Consider the following 22,894-nt stretch of genomic DNA (forward strand, 5'->3'; position numbering starts at 1 on the left):
TTGTTTTTATAAGCTTACCAAGATGAATAAGTAGCATCATTAACTTCCGTTTATTCGCAACGGATTGCAACCACACCACTGAGATAACTACAGGTTTCGATTTTCAGTCATCTTAGCATGACTTTATATGTAGCAGTTTCCATATAATAAATGACACGTTTTCTCAGTGCTGCCATAGCAACATAAACAATGCGCTCCATCATATGTTCTCACTGTAAATTTGCTTACTGGCCCAATTTTATTTCCTTTCTTTTTTAAGGGGGCAGGACTCCTCATGTCCAACACACAGAAAATGAGCTGAAATAGAAAAAGTGTTGTTTTTTAATTGCTAGCATATGCAGTGCTGAATCATTTGAAACAAGTAGCACTGAATAAGAGTGCTATCTAATAATGCTACCTCCCCATAATTAGATAGTATACATTTTGGTTAAGATTTCCAGTGACATGTTAGGATATCTCTTGCACTATAGGTTAATCCATTTCTGTTTAGTGTCATGTCAAACTCACATTACTTACACTCTATCTTTATTTAGTTTTCAGCTCATTCCAGGGCTTCTGTATAATAAGTACATACTATGTCTGCACATGCTGGATTTTTGGGGGGTGGGGGGAGACCTGGATGAGCAACTACTACTACTTCATCTTTATGTCTCCCTTCCCACTATTTTAATTTTTTTTAGAAAGAATCTCTTGACAATAATTGATTATGTGTGGATGGGGAATGCTCAGATCTAATTTTTCATGCTTCTGTTAGGGCTTGGTTTCAACAAATACACAAAGCATAGTCAGGAAAAACTAATTCAGAACCTCAAATGGGAGGGTGTGGAGGAATTCCAACACAGAGAAATGTGCACTTAATGCACGTTGGTCTCAGTGAGACTAAGTGAGACAACTCTTCCAGTTGCAGCTAGGCTGTTTGAACTGTGGGATTTCAGTCCACAAATAAATATTGTTATAAGATAGGACAAGGAAATTTGCTTTTCTTCAAACCAAAATTATTTTCAACATGCTAACACCAGAAGGATCCAACTATTATCTATTACAGTGGTACCTTGGGTTATAAACGCCTCAGGTTACAAACACTTTGGGTTACAAACACTTTGGGTTACAGACTCCGCTAACCCCAAAGTAGTACCTCGGGTTAAGAGCTTTACCTCAGGATGAGAACAGAAATCATGCGGTGGCGGCGCAGTGGCAGCGGGAGGCCCCATTAGTTAAAGTGGTACCTCAGGTTAAGAACGGTTTCAGGTTAAGAACGGACCTCCAGAACAGATTAAGTTCGTAACGAGAGGTACCACTGTAGTTAATACCCATCTATCTTTTAAAAAATAAAATAAAATGCTGCAGCTTTACTCTCAGAAGATGCAAGTAAACACCTTGCCAGAAAAAAGCAATTACATATAAATGAAAATAAAGCAATTATAATTATTTAAAATATAGTGAATCATTTCTTTCATACATTTGTGAAAATGCATTTTCTTATTTTCTCTCAAATGTTGATTTCAAATCTACACACCAGATACAAATATCATTTATAACTCACACAGTCGAAAGGTTCTACTCCACCAAAACATGCTAGCCAACATTAAATTCTGTGAGTTGTCCTCTGATTGCTATACTTATAATGACCTTCATCTCCCCACTCTGTTCAAACTTCAGGAAAGAAAGGAGTGCACGGTCCATAACCGCCTCCATATCCTGCCTGCAGCCTCATCAAATATCTTTAGTAGCATGCGGCTCCTTCAAGAAGGACTTCCTGCTTCCAGGGTAACAGGAAACAATTTCTGGGCAAGCAGTGGCCAGACTGGAGCCCACTCCCTACAGGTGGGAGAGAACAACAGTCCGGTCCATAGGGAGGAAGCTAAGGAAAATGGGAGGGACAGCGGAAAAGCAAAGGCAACGGATGTACGGTAAGATCTATGAGAATTCAAGGTAATAAAAGGACGCAAGAGACGGAAAAAGTATAAAGAAATGGGGAGGAAGATTAAAATAAGACATTTGAAAAGGGATGGAGAAAAGGAAAGCGTGGGCTGCGGCATTGTTACTGTCAGGAGCCACTGTGGCTGGAACCGGGACCCACTGTGGCTTTGACCTGAGCTCTGTTGCTCTTTTTGTGAGCAAGCAAGGCCACTGACTAAAACCATCTCCAGGCCCATAGTCCTGCCTCAGGCTCCAGAGTGACACAGCCCATCCAAGCAGACCACTGGTTTCTTCTGACCTGGCAAAGCTGTAAAAGCTTCCAGATCAGCCTTAGGGTTTCCCCTCTTTCGGGCCAGTTGAAAGAAAATTAAAGGGCCAAACGAGGTTTTCCCCACATATCCACCCTCCATTATGTATCGTAAGTAAATAAAATCCTGTTGTGTTGGACCCTGCCTCCACACTCTTTCCAAAGTGATGAACTTTAGCACTTGGGTCCATTCCAAACCCAGAGAACTCAGTTCCCCAACCCCAGGCATCACCCAGACCCCAACATCTGGTATCCCTGGTCAGGCTTGGGTTTATACTAGGCAATAGTCAGCTTGGCTTTTTCTATGTGGTTACTATGCCCAAACTTTATTTTTCTGCCTGCTGGCCCTGTTCCTAGGTACTCTCCATCTCGCAAGCTCCCTGCGACACAGCCCTGCAGTTTTGGGAAGGCTGGATGCAGTAGGCACAGATTTTGATCAGCTCCATTTATGGAGTTATTCCAAAAAGCTGCAAGTTTATTCAAGGTGTATGGTTTTGTTAAGAAATGCTGGTGAAAAATAGTGCCACTGTTCTGAAAGTCACCCCAAAAATAAAAAGGCTGGTTAGTCCAGAATACCATCCACATCAATGAATGAATGCTGTCACAGCCAAGGCATCTATGGGACTATCAGGCTGCAGTCATATATGTTCTTACCTGAGAGTAAGTTCAACTGAACTCAATGGGACTTACTTTTGAGTAGACATAAATAAGATTTCACTGTACATCAATGGATACTGTAAATCTACACGATTACACCAGTGTAAGTGAAAGCATGATTATCAGAAGTGCTTATGACTGCACCATATATATTTTTTCAAATGTTATAAAATGAATGCAATCCGCACCTATAATGTGTTATATAAAAGATTATAGCTCATAACAAATTAGATAATATTGCTCTCTTGTGCCCTTTAACTGCTTAACACGCTCAAGAAAAAAATGGTTTTATTGAGCATTTCAAAATCTAACACACACACAAACATAAACAGCCAGGATGTCAGTGACAAATATCCACATGCTAAGAAGTTTAATATTTTGATAAGTCGTTTTATAAAAAAAAAATTATATCATAATTCTGCAATATAAGATTGATTTAAAAACAAAACAAAAACAAAAACCTTACCCCTTAAGTTGAGATCCCAAGTTCATTTGATTCCATGTCATGCATTCAAGCTGTGAGGTCATTTGGTATAAATTGTCACTGTTACAAAAATATTTAAAGTTAGATCTAAAGTTATGTGATCCAGTTCAAATAATTTGTTTTAACTGAGAAGCAATATTCTTATTTTCTTCTTTAAAAAAAAAAAACATTTCAAAAATAAAGGTAAAGCAGTTTAAAGTAATTTATTGCTTTGCCAACATGGTGCTTATCTGTAAGGCTGAATTAAAAAGAAAGAAAAGAATAAAAAAAGAGGAGAATATCAGAGGAGAATATATCATACTACTTTCAGGGTAGCATTCAACTAAGTTTTATTTAGAATAGACTCACTGAAATTAATGAACAAGACTAAGGTCATTAATTTCAGTGGGTCTACTCAGAGTAACACTTAGTTGAATACTTCCCTTATAGTGTTTTTAAAATGTCCATAAAATATGATATAACAAAATTAGTTCTGCAAAGACAAAAAAACATTACATGCAATTAATTTACAGTATTTATAGACCCATAACAGCAAATAATTGCTTTGGGGGAGCTGGGGTGGAATTCAGCATCACACTCTTTTGATCTGAACCCCCCTCTCCTTCCCCATGTGATGTTCTCGGGGGTTCTCCAGGATCCCTCCTCATCAACTTTTAGGGGTGTGGGGGTATGGAGGAGGAGAGGAAGGAAAGCCCTATAATGCAAGCAGAAGGCCTTCTGTAGGGCTTCTGCTGATGGGGCTTGTTAGCTCAGTTCCACCTATATTTTTTTACTCTTCAATGAATGCAATAGTTAATTAACTGAAACAGCTATAGGGATAGGTGATTAATATTGCTTAATAAAGTAACTTGACTCCAAGTAAAAAAAATACCATAAGAACCTGAACTTCAAACTGGGCTCCACCAGCTATGAAGTTTGTGAACACAAATGCTTTTTATTGTTTCATTTTTATTATTATTAAAACATTCTTAGACAACATCACCTTAATGTTATTAATATAATATCTGGTGACTATTCTTTGAGCACTGACGTGAGGTGGTATGTAAATGTTTCTATTTTTAAACAGGAGAACTAAAATAGCTGCAAGACCCATTACATGATTGTCATTGGACACTTCCACCCCATAACAGCAGGTTAGTACTGTAGTGATCCAAGCAAATACTTACTGCACATAGGTGCCAACTCCCTGAGGCCCTGGTGCCCAAGCACCCACAAAATTACTCACCTACAAATTTTGGTTCTATGGTCATGCATGCTGCATGGGCACCCACAGACCCAGTTACCCACAGTCGCAGGGCCACGCTGGTACTCCTGTTACTGCATAGTTCTTTCAGAGGACTAATTATTACATGAAAATGCTCCCATTTCCTTGGAGCTCTTAGGAGAAAAGTACTTTGGCTACCTCATGAGAAGAGAAGACTCCCTGCAAAAGACCCTGATGTTGGGAAAGATTGAGAGCACAAGGAGAAGAGGACAACAGAGGATGAGATGGTTGGACAGTGTTCTCGAAGCTACCAGCATGAGTTTGACCAAACTGCGGGAGGCAGTGGAAGACAGGAGTGCCTGGCGTGCTCTGGTCCATGGGGTCACGGAGAGTCGGATACGACTAAACGACTGAACAACAACAACAACAACAACCAGCTAAGATCAACTTTCTTACAAGTTGCTAAAGGAACCTTCCTGGTGAAGGAAAAGAAGTTACCTTCCTTGATTCTCTTTCATACTTGCATCAGGGGTAAGACAACATAAAGCCCCAGGGCCATATCAGACACCCCTAGGCTTTCTTGCAGCCTGCACATATCCCTGCTTTGCTATCAGGCATCCATTTGCCCCTGTTCCTTGTTATCAGAAAACATTATTCTGGGGAAAGTCTTGGTGTGCTGGCCATTCACTGTGAATTTTGAGATACAGATAGATAGAGGTAGAGATAGATAGATACACACAAACACACACACCACTATAAATCGGCAAACCTTTCTAAATTTAATTAGAACTAATTTCACTCAAATATATTTTTTTATACCATTTTCTCTTCAGATTTCACTGGACCACTTTTAATATACAGCCTTAGAAGCAAAGAAATAAAGTTAAATGACTTCAACTGCGAAGTATGCGTAATATCATTTGTCATTACCGCTGAATACTATTATTCATGAGAGTGTCTAAACTGCTATTATGTGACTACAATGTCCTGCATATCAGCTCAGAAATTGTTAAGACTCTCCTGCAGTTTCCCCATTTGCAACAGCAGCTCGTGCTGGTCTGTGCCACTACATTTTGCAATTCCATGAATTCTTCCTGTAATGCTGATGTAATTAATTCCTCCAGGGCCCTGATTTTTATTAGAAGCGCCAGACCTCTGCATTTACAGCAGGAGATTTTCCTTTAACTTTATTTCATTTGACAGTTCATTTATAAGGGCCTCCTCCACAAGATCTCCTTTTTTCCTTCATTTGCTTTTTCATCAAGTAATACACTTACTCATCTTGTCACCAGCAAAAAGCCACTCAGGTTGCCAGGTACAGGCCCTGAAATGACTTGTATGTATATTTTTATGAGTTACGCTGAATGGAGATTTCTGCTAGGGCAGCGTTTTCATCTTGCAGTGCTGTAGTGACAGGAGTAGCCAGACCATATGCAATTTTTGCTTGAATGAAAAACCCATTTTTATATATGTAGATACAGGAGAAGGCAAATGCCAAAAGGATTTAGAAATCAGGACAATTTTTGAACTCAGGCACAGGTTGCAGTATCTTAAGAACCTAAGCAGAAGCCTGCTAGATCGAAGCAGGGATCCATTTAGTCCACCATACAGCTTCCCACAGAGGCTAACCAGATACCCACTGGGAAACCACAAATAAGTCATGAAGGAAGGCAATACATCTCAAACTGTTGCTTATGAACAAGCAGGTTCCAGGTAGCCATCATAACTAATAACCATTGATAGAAAGACTCATGGAGCAAAATCAGTCTAACTGCCTTTCAAAGGCATCTAACCTAACAGTTGCCACCAAATTAAATAGCAGTGAGTTCTATACATTAATTGTGCTTTTGTGGAGTACCTAGTTTCTCTAAAATCTGCTGTGAAATAGTTTCATTGAGTAACCTCAAATTCTGGTGTTACAGTAGGGGGGAAACTGCTCCCTATCCACTTTGAGAACGCTATTCATGGTTTTATATCAGGACCTCCCTTGCTCACATTTTTCTAAACTAAAAAACCTAAAATGTTTAAACCTTTCCTCATTTGGAAGCTGCTCCTAACTCCTTGGTCATTTTAGTTGCCCTTCTTTTGCACTTTTCCTAGTTCTACAATATTATAGATTCATGCTTTTGACTCTAGCTAAGCATTCAGTATTCTGTCATTATAAAACCTGAAAGTTCTGTTTGTCATGCAGTCAGGACAATTTGTATCTACTTTGTATGGAGAAGCAACTAGTGAAGCAACATCTGATCAAATGTTTGTTTATTTATTACACAAATTTATAGGCTGCTTCACAGTTTAAAGCCACCTATGCATTGAACATGGTAAAAACTGGGCAAAACACAGATATGGATGCTCTAAGAAAAATAAAATCAATTCAACTCTAAAAACAAGAAAACAGACCATGCAAACTCTAAAAAAACAGTGAGAAACAAATGCATCAGATATAAAACTGATCTTCCAAAAATTGCTGGGTTGAAAATCTTGAAAATTCTGATGAAGCATGGATAAGTTATATACCAGTTTTTGCACTACAGCCTTCACACTGTTTGTAACTTTTTCGTGCCTATCCAAAACATACATTAAATTTACCCTGTTGGCAGTTTAGATTGTGTCGAATATTGAACGGTATTGTGCCTTTTGCCAGTTTAGTGAAAATCCAGTGTGTATTGCTTAAGTTTTAAGAATTCAAAGTTTCTGTTTTAATCAATCATTTAAGTGAGGCAGGGGTCACAAACCTTTTTTGGACCCATGAACACATTTGCGAACAAGAGAAACTGTCTTGGGCACCACACATTAGCAGTGTGCATTGGCTGCATAGGCAGAATAATGAGACAAATTGTGGTGATTTGAGGGTCCACCCAGCCCCATCCAGGGTTGAAGCACAATGTCAATAAACCCCACTGGGTAGGATCAGGGCTCCCAAAAGCCTCATGTTGTCCTGTCACTCTGTTGTTGTTTTTCTTCTATACTTTTCTGAACTCTTAGCTTTATATTTTTCTATATCTCCTTGTTTCTCTAGTCTGTGGACTTTGCAAGAAGTGAGGCTGTGCAAACTGGTTCCTGCAGAGCATTGAAGAACTCTGGATTGTTTGTTAAAGCACAGCAGTAGAGGATTAAAAAAAAAGTTTAAAGCATCATTGACTTTTTAAAAATCCTGTGTTGCTCTGCTTTAACACACACATAAAAACAGAGCTTCATGCTTACGGTCTGTTAGATGTCTGAGGACACAAGCAAGTCCTGGATTTATTTATTTTTAAATGTACAAGGAAGAATATACAATACTTGGCCACCTATTAATTATTTTAAGGTAAAAAAGAGCAAAAAACAAACCTTTCTCCCTCTGCTGAAAACATAATGTTAATATGAATAATGGAGTCCAAATGGCCTAATAAAGATATTGCCCTAATACAGTTTTTATAGAGGAAAGCTCCTGACAAAAGCCCCTTGACCAATATATCTGAATTTTGGCAGACTTAAATTTGTTCCTGTAAATTTCATCCACTTTGGACAAAAGGGGGGAAAGGAAATCACAATTTTTAAATTCCTGATTATGATGAATGGGGACCAGAAAGATTTGTTTTATGCAGAATGGCTCAGAACTCAAAGCAGAGATCAAAACTTGATAGAGCACAGAGCAGGGGTGCCAACTTGAATAAACTATTGGGGGACCCAGGTAACCCCTGCCCCACATAATTGATCGTAAGACGTGGAGCACGCACACCATTTGAATGGCAATTCCGTTCAACTTGGGGGGGTTGGCCCCCTCAAATATTTTATTGGGGGGAGCCGAAGGGACCTTGTTGCTAGGAGTTGGCTCCTATGGTGCAGAGTGAATGAAAAAAAATCAGCTTTTTTTATGCACAGATACTAGGCCAGTATTGGGTCTTATGCACACATCCCTAACCACACACACACACACCACAAACAAGCAGTGTAGCAGACCTCTTTGTTTCCATGATGGGAACATAGGCGCCGACTCCATGGGGCTTGAGGGGGCTCGAGCCCCCTCAAAAAAATTTTTGGGGGGGCTCAGCCCCCCCAATAATCTCGGGCGGGCGCCCTTTCAGCAGAGCGCCGCCGCCGTCCCCCGCCTCCTCCTCACCTGCTCCTTCGCCAGCCAGCCAGCCGCGCGCCCTAATCGGAGGCACTGCCGGAAATCCCGCGAGAACAGGGGAATCCCGACTGGCCACACCTCCCAGCCAGCCAATCGGCTGGCTGGGGGGCGTGGCTTGCCCTATTTAGGGCCGGAGCCACTTTATTTGCATATTCATGAGCTTATTTATTATTCATGAGCTTTCCCGGGCCCCCCCAATATTTTTTCTAAGTCCGCGTCCCTGGATGGGAAGGACCCTGTGGGCACATGCAATGTCTATGTGGATGCATGTTCACCCACTGGTGCCACATTGGTCACCCCTGAACTAAGGACAAGTATTGTGGCACATGGCTGTGTAATTGATTGAAGCCAGCCTCCCAGAAGAAAAAACAGCTGCTGTTGAAGTGAGCAGGCTGTGAAGTGGAAGGCAATGCACAGGGGTGTAAATGCTGCAATTGTGCAGACTCATTAACATACGTAATATAACCCTAAGACTGCAATTTGAAGAGAAGAGTTTCTGAATGGCTAATGCACAGTAATTGATTGCAACAGAGCACCTGCGGATACATGTATGGAAAAATAACAAATAAGATAGTGTCAATGCAACCTCAGGTCACTTCTACAGGAGGACCTTTGCCTTAGAAGATACCTCTTCTGACCAGGATGATCAGATTATTCCCCTGACCGTGCAATTAGTTAAGCCCATTAAATAAATTGGGAATTGCTCCCAGGTAAGTGTGTATAGGAATGCAGCCCAAATATGCTGTTGCTAGTTTCTGTTTCTACTCCAGTCATTCATGACAATGAACCAGAATAGAAGCCTGGAAGATCCAGAGAATGAGCGAGTGAGGAAATAAATAAATACTGTTTCTGATTTATTAGGGAGCAGAAAATAATTCCATGAGGCCCTCTATGATAGCTAGAAGAACTTGTGTCATGTAACATAGTGTTATGAGTGGTTGAGGGCTCAGGCTGTATGCCTGAGTGCCTTCTAATTCCTGGATGCAGCTGGAATAGCCAGGCCAGCTTCTTGGTAATGCCTCACCAAGCATGTGGGTAGGCCTCAACTGGCTGGTAGTTAGAAGGACAAAAGCCAGAGTTTTGTGAGAGAGAGCTGGGCTAGAAGCAGGAGGCAGGCAGAAGCCTGAGAGGGAGAGACATGCTTGATATCTGCTTGAATCCAAGGCTGTGACTATGGGAGACACAATATCTTCTTGGGGCATTAATGCTGTGAGCCCCTCCATTGTAGGTTCAGGTTGAATATATGTGTAAATAAACCATATATCCTAAAGACACCACAGTCTCCACTGTCCCTCATTACGAGGAAACCGAACCCTGGGTCAGTGCCTGCAACCCCTGGAATCTTGCGCCACACATAGATTGGGATGGCACACAACAATATTCAAATCTCATTAAAATTGGCTTACATATCAACATGCAATAGAATACGTTTTTTGAACCAATGAATCTATTCAAATATCTGCTTTAAATGAGTCTGAAGTACTAGAACTAATTGGAAATAATTGGATTGTTTCAATTATTATGAACTGAACCTCCTAAGCCACTGCAAAGAAAGTACTACAAAAGTCAGTCTTCCATTCCAGAGATGTTTTGAAAATGAAGTAGGGGGAGGGGAAGACATTCATACAACAGGGATTAATGTCAGTTGGAGTGAAATAAAAGGAAGTTAACTTTAAGCAAAAAAAGGGGGATACTTAAAAGGAAACCAGTAGTAGATCATATAGAGTTTGTTTTGGCCTGTACTGCTGCCTACGAGTTCTTGACCTTGGTGCAGAAAGAGCTATAATCTGCGCTGCGACTCCTCCACTCTTAAAGTCTTTGTAAGTGTGACTCATAGTAAATTTTCAGCATTAAACATGTTTACTACATCAAACTGCATCAAACTGATACAGAAAAGTTCACAATGTCATTTTAATAGATCCGCAACTGTTGGATATCTAATGCATGTTTGGAGTCGGTGTTTCTTTGCCTTCTGCGCCTGACCATCAAACACCAACACAACGTTCTTGAAAAACAGATATTACCGGTATGTTGCAGCTAGGGTTGCCAAGTCAACAATGAGGAGATTCCTGTCTGTTAAGGGTTATATAGAAGGAATGAATATTTTTTCCAGATACAGCTTTCCTACTTAACAGTTCTGCTATGACAGAAGAAGCTGTATTTGGGCAAATTCCCCTTTTCAAATATTTCAATCATGCAGCTTAATCCCATGCAAGTTTTTCAGACTCGCTCAGTTCAATTCATAAACTGTGTATACACGTAGCCTTTCAGACATAAGGGCTTGTTTCTTCACAGTGTGCTTTTGTACGTAACGGTTTGCAATTGTACACAATAACTTCCTCTAAGGCAGCAGCTAATATCTGTGTTGTCTATGCACACCAGTGGGCATGTTTTCCAGCTAGTGCACACTGGTGTTCTCTAGACCCCTCTCCTCAATTAGTATGTCCGCTGAGTTCAGATACTTTTCGCCCTTTCAAAAGAGAGAGGTGGAAACTGGTGTGCTGATACACTGGTATTCAGAAGTATACAGAGGTGAGTACCGTAAATTTCGCTCTATAACACGCAGATTTTTTGTCCTAAAAAGTAAGGTGAAATGTCTGTGCGTGTTATTGAGCGAATGTGTGGTCTCTGGAGCTCACTCGCCGGAGCCAGGGGCAAAATAGGGAAAAATAAGATCGGGCGGGCGGGCGGAGGGAAGAGGGAAGGCAGAAGCTTTCCTGCATTCTGCCTCAGGGTCTTACTGCCCGCCTGCTTCTGTTGCTGCGTTTGCTCAAACTCAACAAAGAGCAGGGAATCCCCTGCCCTCCTGGCAAGCAGAGGGTTAAGGAAAGGATCGCGTCCTTCCTTCTAATCGTCCCTAGTCATACTGCGTGCAGGCTCCAGCCCACCCCTTCCTCCTCTCCGTGCTCTAGGGACTCGCAGGCAGCCGAAAAGCATGCAGGTGGGAGAGAGAGAGAGAGGGCTGGCTTGGGTGGTGGTGGTGGGGGAACGACTTTTGCTTTACAATGGTAGGTTTCTCATTTCTTTTCCAAAAGCAGAGAGCCCTGCCCCCAGGCCCCCTCCAAATTACAGCTTCTCCAAGCAATGTACTGCTGGAGGGAGACAGTATGCTTGTTAGGAAGAGAAACCCTGCTTCCCTGCTCGTAAGTAACAGCAGGCTGGATTGCAGAGTGAGACATGGAAATCTCTGGATTTATATGCTGTATATCAAATATCTTAATCTATACTTTCTACACGCGGCTGGTAAATCAGAATCTTTTTTTGCTTTTTGCTTTCCTTCCCTCCCCATTTAAAATGTGGTGACAAAGCACAGATCCACATGGATCCTCAGGATTTTTGCATTGGGTCACCCCAAATTCACCATCAGATCACATTACATGTCCATGGCTACAGTCTGTACCAAAAAAATCACGCACCCACTGTTGCCTGGGGCTGCAATGGTGCAAAAACGTGGTTACAAAGCATGGATCCACAGGATCTTTGCACTGGGTCACCCCAAATTCACCATCAGATAACTTAGCATGTCCATGGCTACAGCCTGCACCAAAAAAATCACGCACCCACTGTTGCCTGGGGCTGCAATGGTGCAAAAACGTGGTTACAAAGCATGGATCCACAGGATCTTTGCACTGGGTCACCCCAAATTCACCATCAGATAACTTAGCATGTCCATGGCTACAGCCTGCACCAAAAAAATCACGCACCCACTGTAGCCTAGGGTCGCAGTGGTGCAAAAACGTGGTTACAAAGCATGGATCCACATGGATCCTCAGGATTTTTGCATTGGGCTACTCCAAACTCACCGTCAGATCACATGTCTGTGGCCACAGCATGAACCACAAAAATCATACATCCACTGTTTCATTTAGAATATTTTTTTCTTGTTTTCCTCCTCTAAAAACTATGTGCGTGTTATGGTCGGGTGCGTGTTATAGAGCGAAAAATACGGTAAGTCACTGTACTGTTTCCTGTTTTACTTATTTCGTTCATTGGCAAGTTAAACATGGTGGGGGGTGGCACAGCCCTGCAATGTCAGTAGGTCTGCCCCAGTAGGAGGTGACCTGACAAAGCACTCTCCTCTGTACACACGTCTGCAGCAAGCGCTTGAGAAGTGCATGCTAGGCACAAAGCAGATTACAACGGTTTCAGCAAAATTTGCTTTGGATTGGCAAATAGTGCAGGATGGGGATGGCATTGGGATGATGTCATGCATACAGCACTCCAAAAAGGCACCTGCATCCAGCACTGGCTGCACGTTATCACACAGTCTGTATACACACTCATAGATAAAGGAGCTATCCTGGCAACTGTTCTTGCTACAAGGAAGAAACATTAACTAAAACAAAAGCAGGACACACACAAAAAGTCCACCATAATATTTGTACTGTGAAAAGTTATAGGATTCCGGTAGGAAGCTAGGGACATGCACAGATTGGAAATAAAGCTTCCTTGAAAAGGGAGAGAGAAAACGGCATGGTGCATCTGCAGCAGCACAACTCAACACCTTCCAGCAGTTTTATTAAAGTGCTAACCAAGTCAGTAAGTGCTATGGCTTTTTGATAGTTATTGAAAAGTACAAAAGTACTTTCACCCTGAATGAATGAATGAATTTATTACGGTCATAGACCAGAAAGAGTACTTTCACCCTATGCTTTTGGGTGCTTTGACGGAACTGTTTTTAGAAGTTGTTTCTTTGGCCATGGATGGATCAAGCTGTTAAATGGAGGGACACTGCATGATACAGATTTGAACAGCTATGCTCATGTTATAAACTGCAAAACGTATCTGCTTAGTACATAATCTGGTTGCTTTGTCAGAATTATGAGAACATCAGCGTTAAATAATGTTTAGTCCACAGTTGCAAATAAAGTTATGGAAACACACTGTAAATGATATTTTAAACCTCAGAAACAAACAAAAAATGGTATAAATTTGGGCTCTAAAGATAAGATTTTTAAACAGGTCCTTGTCCACAGTACTAGGGCTCCACATGTGCAGATGCACACACCAAGCTATGGTATCCCCATTTCCTGCTTCTTAGCAACATATGCACAGAGCTGTCATGCCCATTGGTATAGTGGAGCAGGAACACAGGGGAGCAAAGCTCTGATACTTCTCTGCATAGAAAGAGCAGTGGTGTAATATGCCAGGACTTCATTTGCCAGATTTGTAAGGGGGTTTTGGGGGGGAGGGGGGAGGACAGACTGAAAAGGCTCACCCAGTAACTAGCTCAAGTTCACTCAGTGAGTTTGATGTCTGAATGGAGATGTGAACCTAGGTCTCTCCAGCCCAAATCCAGCACAGAAACCAGTACACACACACCCATGTACTCTTGCTCTTTGGTAGGGTGGAGGTGTATCAACAAGCTGCTGCATTTTTGCATTTTCCTCAGTGAGCGTGGCTGTGGGAACTGTCATGAGAAGCTACTGCACTTCAAAATGTACTGCTATTTGTTATGTCATGGCCTTCAAAATGGAAATAATGGAAGCATCAGAGTAAGGACATGATGTAAGTGAGTGGAAGCACACCACTTCCTTGCTTAGGAACCAAATCTTCTGGAGCCTGTACTTTGCTATTGGGCATTCTGCAGTGTCTTGGCATCCATGAGTTTTCCATTAGGAGGGTGGTTCTGTCCAAAGAGGACTGCTGTGTAGCTCAGAAGGCTTACTACCCACTTTGATCAACAGGACTACTATCTCTCAAACAACGAAAGTTGTCTTATTGAAATTCTAGCTGTTATTAAGTCAGCAGAATGAAGTATTCTTATATTTTCATAAACAAGTTACTGTGGTCACTGACAGGAATTGTGCTCAGTGAGTGAATGTCTTGCCAGCCAGTCATTAAATATTATTAATTGTGCTTCCAAAGATAGTATCCTTGAGAAATGTAGTCATTTCAGTTTCTCAGAGTTTGCTCCTCGGTTTTCATACTGAGTATCTTCATATCTACCACAATGGGAAGGCAAAACTAAACAAATTCTCAAATGGATGAAGAAGCAGGTTAAGGTGGTAGAGGCATTTTGATAACATGCATATTTGGTTTGAAATAGTAAGTCCCATCGAAGTGGTTCCTATGGAGCACCATCTTGACTTGTAGTACCGGGGTGTAAGCAAGGGGAGAGAGGTGGCGGCCCCTCAACCAATCCAACCGGAAGGCCAGTTTATGAAGAAAGTAGTTTGCAGAAGGCTGATGCCATAGCGAGGCCTTTGAAGTCAGCAAATCATGGTTCTGCAAGAAACTCTTGGGCAACCTGAAGCAGAAAACCGCGCGGACTATGTGCGAGGCCAATCAGGTGAGAGATGCATTACTTGGGCAGAAAAGAGCTACCCTTAATCCGACAATAATGAATGGGACATAGAATCTAGGGAGCCTATTAGAGCCGAAGTCTTGGCTACACAATGCATCTCTTTCCGCTTCGTTTGCTGCCGCATTGCTTCTGGCACCGACCGGTGAGCGACAAACAGAGCCTAGAGGATACTTTGTTCGGTTCCGCTAACGGCTTACACCCCAGCCCTGCTCCACTCGGATCTCACTCATTAAGCTTAATGAAGCAAGCGCAACGCTCGGCTCCACGACTCCTGCACAGCAACACCTCCGAAGGTGGAGAGGCGCTCAGGTCCGCGCTCCCCTCCCCGCCCCACCTTGGCCCTCCTTACAGAACCCTTGTGGGGTTTCGCGGGGCGGAGACCTTTGATCTGCCCTGATCTGAAATAATGTAAGAGGCACAGGAGTCTCCGCAGCCCCGATTTACTGGAACCATGTTCAGGAGGTTACCCGACGCAGGCAGACTTGGGAGCAGTCTCCTTTAGAAACAGTGGAACTGACTGCTAAACACACCCAGCAAAGAAAGAAATCGTGGTGTCCCACAGAGGTGCGCATTGCGCAGAGGAGATTTGCTCCCCACGGTTATTCCTGTGCAACATCTCTCTCTCTCTCTCTCCATTCATCCGATCCATGCATCCCTTTTTTCCCCGCGTCTCCTCCTTCAATTACTTCAAGTCAGGCTCACTAGCAAAGGGGCTTCTAGAACTGAGCGGCACAATATCAATCAGTAGAGTTAGAACGAAAGTCCGCGCCGCTCTCCTTTGCAGGAGTACATTGTTTTTGCGCCGCACGTTTCTTAGCAGCTCCCTAGACATGGGACTGGTTCCAAGTTCACCAAAAGTTGAAGCATAGGTGGGAGAGAGCGGAGTGGAGGGTTTTGTTCGGGCTCCTAAACAAGCTCAAAACAAACTTAAAAGGTGCTTCGCTCTTCTCCCCTCGGCCCCGGGCCCGCTCCACCATCGCTTCAAAGCAAAGGGCAAGAGCTACCGGTCCCAAGGCAAAGGGTAGCAGATGGGGGTTGTTTTGTTTTTTAAACGCCTGCTGGACAGGCCACAAAGCTAAGCCCGGATAGAATGGAAAGGGAAGGTTTTGTTTAAAATCAACATAGTGTGGATGGCCTTGAGCGAGTTACATTTTCAACCTCGGTTCCCACATCGGCAGGGAAAGGAGAGGGGAAAGAAAAAGCTTATTAACTACCAACATCTCCTGTAGTGATGTTATTTCAGGTACTGCATCCCGCATCCGACTTTGAAAAAATGAGAATATTATTTTGCTGTGAAACCCCGCAGTTTGGTCTTTTTTCTCACAGTTGGTATCCATCTCTGGTAAGAGGCCGTTTGCGCTGATTAAACTTTACATCCCCAGAATTCCGGAATGCTGCCTATCTCAGGGACGCCTTGACATTTTGAAGTGGCTCCTATTTGGTCCTGCCATTCTGCAGTGGTGGAAAGGAACACACCCGGGTAACTCCCTTCCTCCTTTCTGTCAGAGAGATGGACTTTTGCCACAGACCAGAATGGAGAAAAATTAAGGAGCGCATCCTTTCCTTCTGCTTACTAATTAACAAATGAACGAGCTCCTTAATTTTCCATATCACGGACAGACCAGGCACCCAGCACAGTTAAATTGAGTAATACTTCTGTGTCCGGCCACATTGGTCCCATAAACTTCAGTGGACCCTAAACTGAACTTGCTTCCAAGGTCCTAGTAAACTGGACTGTGAGAAAAGGGTCGAGTTCCTTTCTAGATCTGAATTCAGCTTTATCAGAGGACAAGACACAAGGCCTTGGATGAAACACAGAATAAACCCAGTTGTTCCAGGCTTAGCACCATATACAAGTAATTAATGCTCTATACAAAACACACCCATTTTGTGTCAGAAACCATTTTTTTAAACTGAAGAGGTTGGCTGGTTAATTGGGACATGAAAGCTTGGGCTACCATAAATTTATTCATCTTTAAGGTGCAACAAGATTCTTTTTTTGCTTTTGCTACATTGTATTATCAAGACTAAATCCACTTTAAATGATAGCCACTGTTAACAAATATGGGCCTAGAGTCACAAAATCCTTTCAATGAGAATTGAATGGGTTTGTTGGAAGGAAAGGTGGGATAGAAATCTATGAATTTAATTTTTTTTAAATTGCAACAAGAGTGGAGTAATTTAAAATAACAAAAATAGATACGGTGTTTGTTTCATTTATCTACCACCCTAGAATCAAGGGTAGAAACCGCAAGGGAATAGATTTTGGCCAAACATTAGGAGACACTTTCTAACTGCAAAAGGCTGTTCCATAGTGGATGAGTCTGCCTCCAGTTGTGATGGGCTCTTCTTCCCTGGAGGTGCTTAAAGCAAATGCTGGAGGATAGTCTGTCAGGGATTCTGGTAAGGAAAGGCATTGCAGATCCTGCCTTAATCAAGGGGCTTGGGCTAGGTGCTATCCAATGTACCTTCCAATAACATTGCCACATCACACATATTTTTAATAACAAACAAATATGAGCATCTAAGAGCAACACGGTTTTCTGTCCTTGCATTTTAATATTTAGGGCTATATTTTGTCAACTTTAATTCTCTGAAAGGAGAATTAGAGACATGCTAAAGTGAGATGTTCCTCATGTTATTGGAGGCCTAAATATGAGAGTTTTGTATAAATAAAGTCTGGTGGGGTGAAGAAGAAAGGAGGAGGTACAGGACAGCAATTCAACTTTGGAGGCATTTGCACCAACAATAAAGCTGTTTTGCCAATATGTGGGAGGTGAACTGTACACAAGAGAACTGGAAGATGAAGAGACCAGAACTAAAGGCTTCGCACCTGTTGTATGGGGTCCTCAGAAGCAAAGCCTGGCTGCCCGTGCAACTGTCCGTCGGGGTGTGGCAGCCATAAACAGGAGGAGGCACCGAATATTGCTGGTCACCTGCAGACAAACCATAGAGAAGTTACTATGCAGCAGGGCTGATTTCCATGCTCAGAAGGGTTAATGTCACGTCTTGTAAGCTAGAGGAAGGGCTTTTTCTCATGCTCAGGGGTCGATGGGGGAAGGGGGCACCTGAGTCTCCAATAATTTGGAACTGATAATTATTTCAATTTTCAGTAGATATTTCATCATTGAGTAGAACAGAGCTAATGCCTATAGTTATTTCTAAGCTGTGCAGCCGTTGACAAAAATCTTACGGAAAACAGGCAAACACTTTGTTTTTGCAAGTGTTCCATTGGATCCCCAGTTCTGTGAGAGCTCTCGGATGAGAAAACCTTCAAATCTCCCTTCAACCATAAACCTGCAAAGTGCTTTTTTCTCAGCCTCCCATTTGTCACATGGAAGTAAGACCATAGGAAGCTGCCCTATACCAATTCAGATAATTTATTCATCTAGTTCAGTATTGCCTATAATACTACATTGACTGGCAGTGTTCTCCAGGATTTCAGAGAAGGAGCATTTCCCATCTCTACCTACAGAAGCAAGCCAAAGATTAAATTTGGGACTTTTTGTATGCAGCACGATTACTCTGGTGCAGGGGTCAGCAAACTTTTTCAGCAGGGGGCCGGTCCACTGTCCTCAGACCTTGTGGGTCGCCAGACTATATTTGGGGGGGGGGGAGAATGAGCAAATTCCTATGCCCCACAAAAAACCCAGAGATGCATTTTAAATAAAAGGACACATTCTACTCATGTAAAAACACGCTGATTCCTGGACTGTCCGCGGGCCAGATTTAGAAGGCGATTGGGCTGGATCTGGCCCCCAGGCCTTAGTTTACCTACCCATGCTCTGGTGTATGCAGTAATACTGGCCAACTTCATATGGCTGTCCTGAATATGACTTTATTAGGAATTGCTCCCAGGTAATTGTGTACAGGATTGTAGCATTAAGACTTCCAACATTTGAAACACCTTTTGTAAATGCTAAGAGCATCATCCAAACAAAGGGCACTATCAAGCTTGAAATCCCAATATAGTTTCAATGGGATCTGCTTGATTTTGACTGCTTTATGCCCTGAATATTTAGTCAATAATATCACAATAATGACCAGCCAGTAATATACCGGTAATTCAGTCACACAAACTAGAAGTGTCCACTTAGGCACGAGAGGGCTTAGATTTTTGCCCATAAGCATGTGTGTGTGTGTGTGTAAAAGTTGCACTTTCAATGAAACCTACTACTTATAGTGCACAAGCATGTTTATTCAGAAGTAATCCTTACTGTATTCCATGCTGGTTGTTCCACTCTTAAACTGGAATAAATCCCACTCAACTCATTGAGACACTTAGGAGCAGTCAGGCCTAGGTTTGCACTATTGAAGTCATATGAGCTTCAGAAAATCTACACTTGTCTAGGCTATGATTAATGTACTTTTATGTGCACAGGACCACATTTGTGTTCCATTATCAATGGTATAATCTCTGAGAAGGTGTTTTGAACAGCAGCAGAGTTTTTATGGGTACACATAAGGGCAGACCACTGCCATCCTGATCATGATTATCAGTACCACTAACCTGTTCGCTACTTATTTGTCTCAAAACTACTTCCGTTTGGTTCCTAGAAGCCTAAGTAGTTACCTAGAGACGTCTGCTGGACGATGGGATCCTCGTGCTTGAAGGAGTGGTTTGTAAACTGCGCTGCGTGGTGAGAGGGGGTGTGGCCATAACTTGGAGTTCCATCAAACGCCACCGTGCCGTAACCTGCCAAGAGAACAACATTGTCAAGAACCAGGAGTTGAATCGCCTGCCCTTGAACTTTCTCATGAAGCGGCTTCCTGCAAGAATGTCCCCACCCGGGGCAGGCAGGCGTCGAAAACCTGAAGCCCCCGCTGGTGGCTACTTCCTTCGGGAAGAGAGAGCCTGCTCAATGAACCCAGATAAACCCACGGCGTGACCAAAATAGTTCTCTCTGTGTTTATGACTGTGGTGAGAGTCCATTCTAAATCTGGTCTTTGGGGCTGTTTGCGTCACTTTCTCCGTCATTCCTTAATTCCTGAATTAGCATCCGAGCTCGGCCTAGTGGAAGGTAACTCTTTCTTTCCATAAACATCAGCACACAGGCTGCTGGTGGCCAAGAACTGCTGAGGGGAATCATTGGGTGTTAAGAGATCCATTAACATCCGAGGCGCACGTCTAATTACTTTCCCCACGATGTGCCTCAATTCTCTTTTTGTAAAATGACGGCGGCGCCGCTTCTCTCTGGGAGCAAGGAGGACTGAGTAGGAGGCTCTCAGGCACGTGCTGCAGGAGCTGTGGGCAGGGGGAGAATCTTACAGTTCCAAGCACTTTTTTTTAACGTTGATCTCAATGTGACTTGCTGCCAAGTCATAACGAGATCATAAGTTTGTTTACTTGGAAATGACTTGTGTTTGGGAATCTAGGTGCCAAGTAGGCTGTTGGGATGGCGAGGCTCAAAGGTTGTTGTCAAGACTAGTCAAGCCTGGGATCGATGCTTCGGTGGGAAATTAGGAGTCAGGCGTTTTGGCTACGCCTGGAAAGGGCAGGCCGGTCGCTTCTCGCAGTGAGCGATGCTTTCATTAATTCTTCCTCATATTTAAGAGAAAGTCCCCCGTTTGTTGAGCAAACTAGTCTGCCGTTTCACATGTAAAAGGTACCCTTTAATCTCGTTCTCTCTTAACTTCTCACTTATTTTATAAGATTAACTTTCTGAAGAGCCTGCAATAAAAATGGCAGGCCGTTAAATGAAAAATAGCCTCCTACTTTAAGCGAAAATTGCTCGCTCAAATAATAATAAACAGCCTATTTTTTAAAAAAACCGGAGTGAATTCAGATGGAAACGGATCGCCTCTAGTGACCTCAGGGTGACACCGAATCGTAAATCAGGCGTTTGGACACCAACTTTCATTAATTACTTGGAGCCAGTTAAACAACTTCAGCTAAAAAGTAATTACAAAGTAATATTATCTTTGAGGCTTCTCGGCTCATCAGCATTTACCCCAAGACCAAAGAATGTTTAGTGTAGCCCTTATGAGATCTACCCTTGGTTTCCCAACCACACGTTATGTTGACTTAGAAATATATTTTAAACTCTGTGCTTGCAAAGTTCTTAGGTATACTTAAAGACTAGCGTCTTCTCAACCCGCCCCGCCCTCTTTCAAGATCACCGTTTATTTCGAGAACACCAAACTGGCGGCAGGGGGGCAGGCAAGATTGTGCAACGCACGCAGAGAGAGCAAGCACCGCTGCACACTTTTCTGTGAGCTTTCCTAGGGCAACAGCCTACTTCGCTAGATGCATCTGGCGGACTCCTGATGGAGTCACCGTTCTTTCAATAAGCAGTAGATAGGGGGAGATCATGATGGATGTTAGACAGAATGTGACAGAACTTGGAGAGAAGGGCGAAAGGGAAATTCTTCCAGATCCCTCAGTGACAACCCAAATAAAAGCAGAAACACATAAAACAAAGAAGGTTCTGGTAGAAGACAATTTAGACCTCTGTTGCTAAACACATATCTGTGTACTGAGAACAAACATCCTTAGCATGTTTACTCAGAAGTACTATGGATTTCCTAAACGTGATCCCTGGTAAACTTGTCCACGCTTCAACCATCCTTGACAGTGAAAACCCATTGAAATTCATTGGATGAAATCTGGAAGCCACCCGCATTGGTTTATTCTGCCTGTGAACCGTTCTACGTACCGATTGGAACGGAACTTATGTTAATATTTACAAATTTAGGTAAGCGGAGTACCGGGCCCCTTTGCTTTAGTGTAAATAAGACCCGGAACGTGAAGGCATTTACTTAAGAAGTACCGGTAAATCTCAGGCTTTTAACGGAACTTGGCTCTAGAAAACAATGATTGGATCGTAGAATTAAGCTCTTGTCCTAAAGTACAGTGGTTCTGGCCTCCTGGAGTGCCACATTGATGCCAGTGGCGCTGATCCAGAAGAAAATTATCTACGCGGATTGCAACTTTTCTGCTTTAGGGTCTCAGCATAAAGTAGATTGGAGTACCTGCTTCCGGCAGAAAACGTTTGCAGTGCCTCCTATTCTTGCAAACTTTTACAGTGAGGTAGATTTTACAGTGAAATAGCTAGATTTGAATCGACCGGTTTCCACTGAAGTCAGCAGGACTAAAAGCCGGTCCCGATCCTGAACTTATTTCTGCTGAAGTGAATCTAAAGGCCGCCTAGTTGGAAGCAAGTTTCTTTGTAGCACGCTATTTCCTCCGCAACCGTTTTCTCGAAAGCAGGAGCCACTGTGCTCAATCTCGGGCAAGTGCGCATAGGGCTGCAGCTCCAGTATATCCTAGATCTGAATGTAAACGGGCTTAAATCACAGTGTTTACAGTGATATGGAATGGACTGCATTCTTCTCTTGTCCTCTCTGGAAAACGCGCTTTCCTAAAGCGCTTTTGGTAACTGCCCTTCCCCACCCCTATTCCTGCCACAGGGGTGCAAAAATGTTTGGGCCTAAAGGGCGAGGCAGAGAGTTCCCTCCACAAGAAGCGAGGGAAGGTACCCAGCACTGTTTTCCCCTTGCCAGTTGGCCAGCGGTGGAGCAGGGAGCGGGAAGCGCCTCTCCAAGGCTGCTGCGTGCGCCTGGCGCGTTCTGTTGCGCGCAGCCTTCCTTTTTTTCCCGCGGCGCACGGACGGCGTTGACAGCCAGTGCCCAACCCTTGCACTTCCCTGCTGCAGCTGTCCCGGGCTTCTTTATCTCCGCTCATAACCCACAAAGCAAAGGTTTGCCTCCTCCCTTTCTCCCTCCTCTTTCCTTTTCAACTTTCCCCGAAGCATTGACACTTCAGATCTGTTCGTTACTCTTGGCCCAGCGTGCAACTTTATTGGGTGACCTTCACAATTCGACTCGGAGCAGAATGATGTTTTGGCCACATTTCCCGGTGTTGCCTGACCCACAGCTTCAGGAATGCGATAAGGGGGCTG

General features: G+C 43.0%; 1 protein-coding gene across 3 annotated transcripts in view; it reads right to left on the bottom strand.

Annotated features, from left to right (window-relative positions):
* Positions 1 to 22,894, bottom strand: part of WT1 (WT1 transcription factor) — a 52,755-nt gene that overhangs the window by 23,842 nt on the left and 6,019 nt on the right. For 2 of the 3 annotated variants that reach the window (XM_081165561.1, XM_081165560.1), the window contains exons 2-4: positions 19,567 to 19,689; positions 17,827 to 17,929; positions 3,351 to 3,428 (exon numbers count right to left, since the gene is read on the bottom strand). In XM_081165561.1, the coding sequence (XP_081021687.1) occupies positions 3,351 to 3,428; positions 17,827 to 17,929; positions 19,567 to 19,689 (304 nt within the window). The remainder of the gene's footprint in view (positions 1 to 3,350; positions 3,429 to 17,826; positions 17,930 to 19,566; positions 19,690 to 22,894) is intronic. The other variant, XM_081165562.1, reaches the window with a different exon arrangement.

The sequence above is a fragment of the Podarcis bocagei genome, assembly GCF_964188305.1.
Source record: "Podarcis bocagei genome assembly, chromosome: 1".
Taxonomy (NCBI): Eukaryota; Metazoa; Chordata; class Lepidosauria; order Squamata; family Lacertidae; genus Podarcis; species Podarcis bocagei.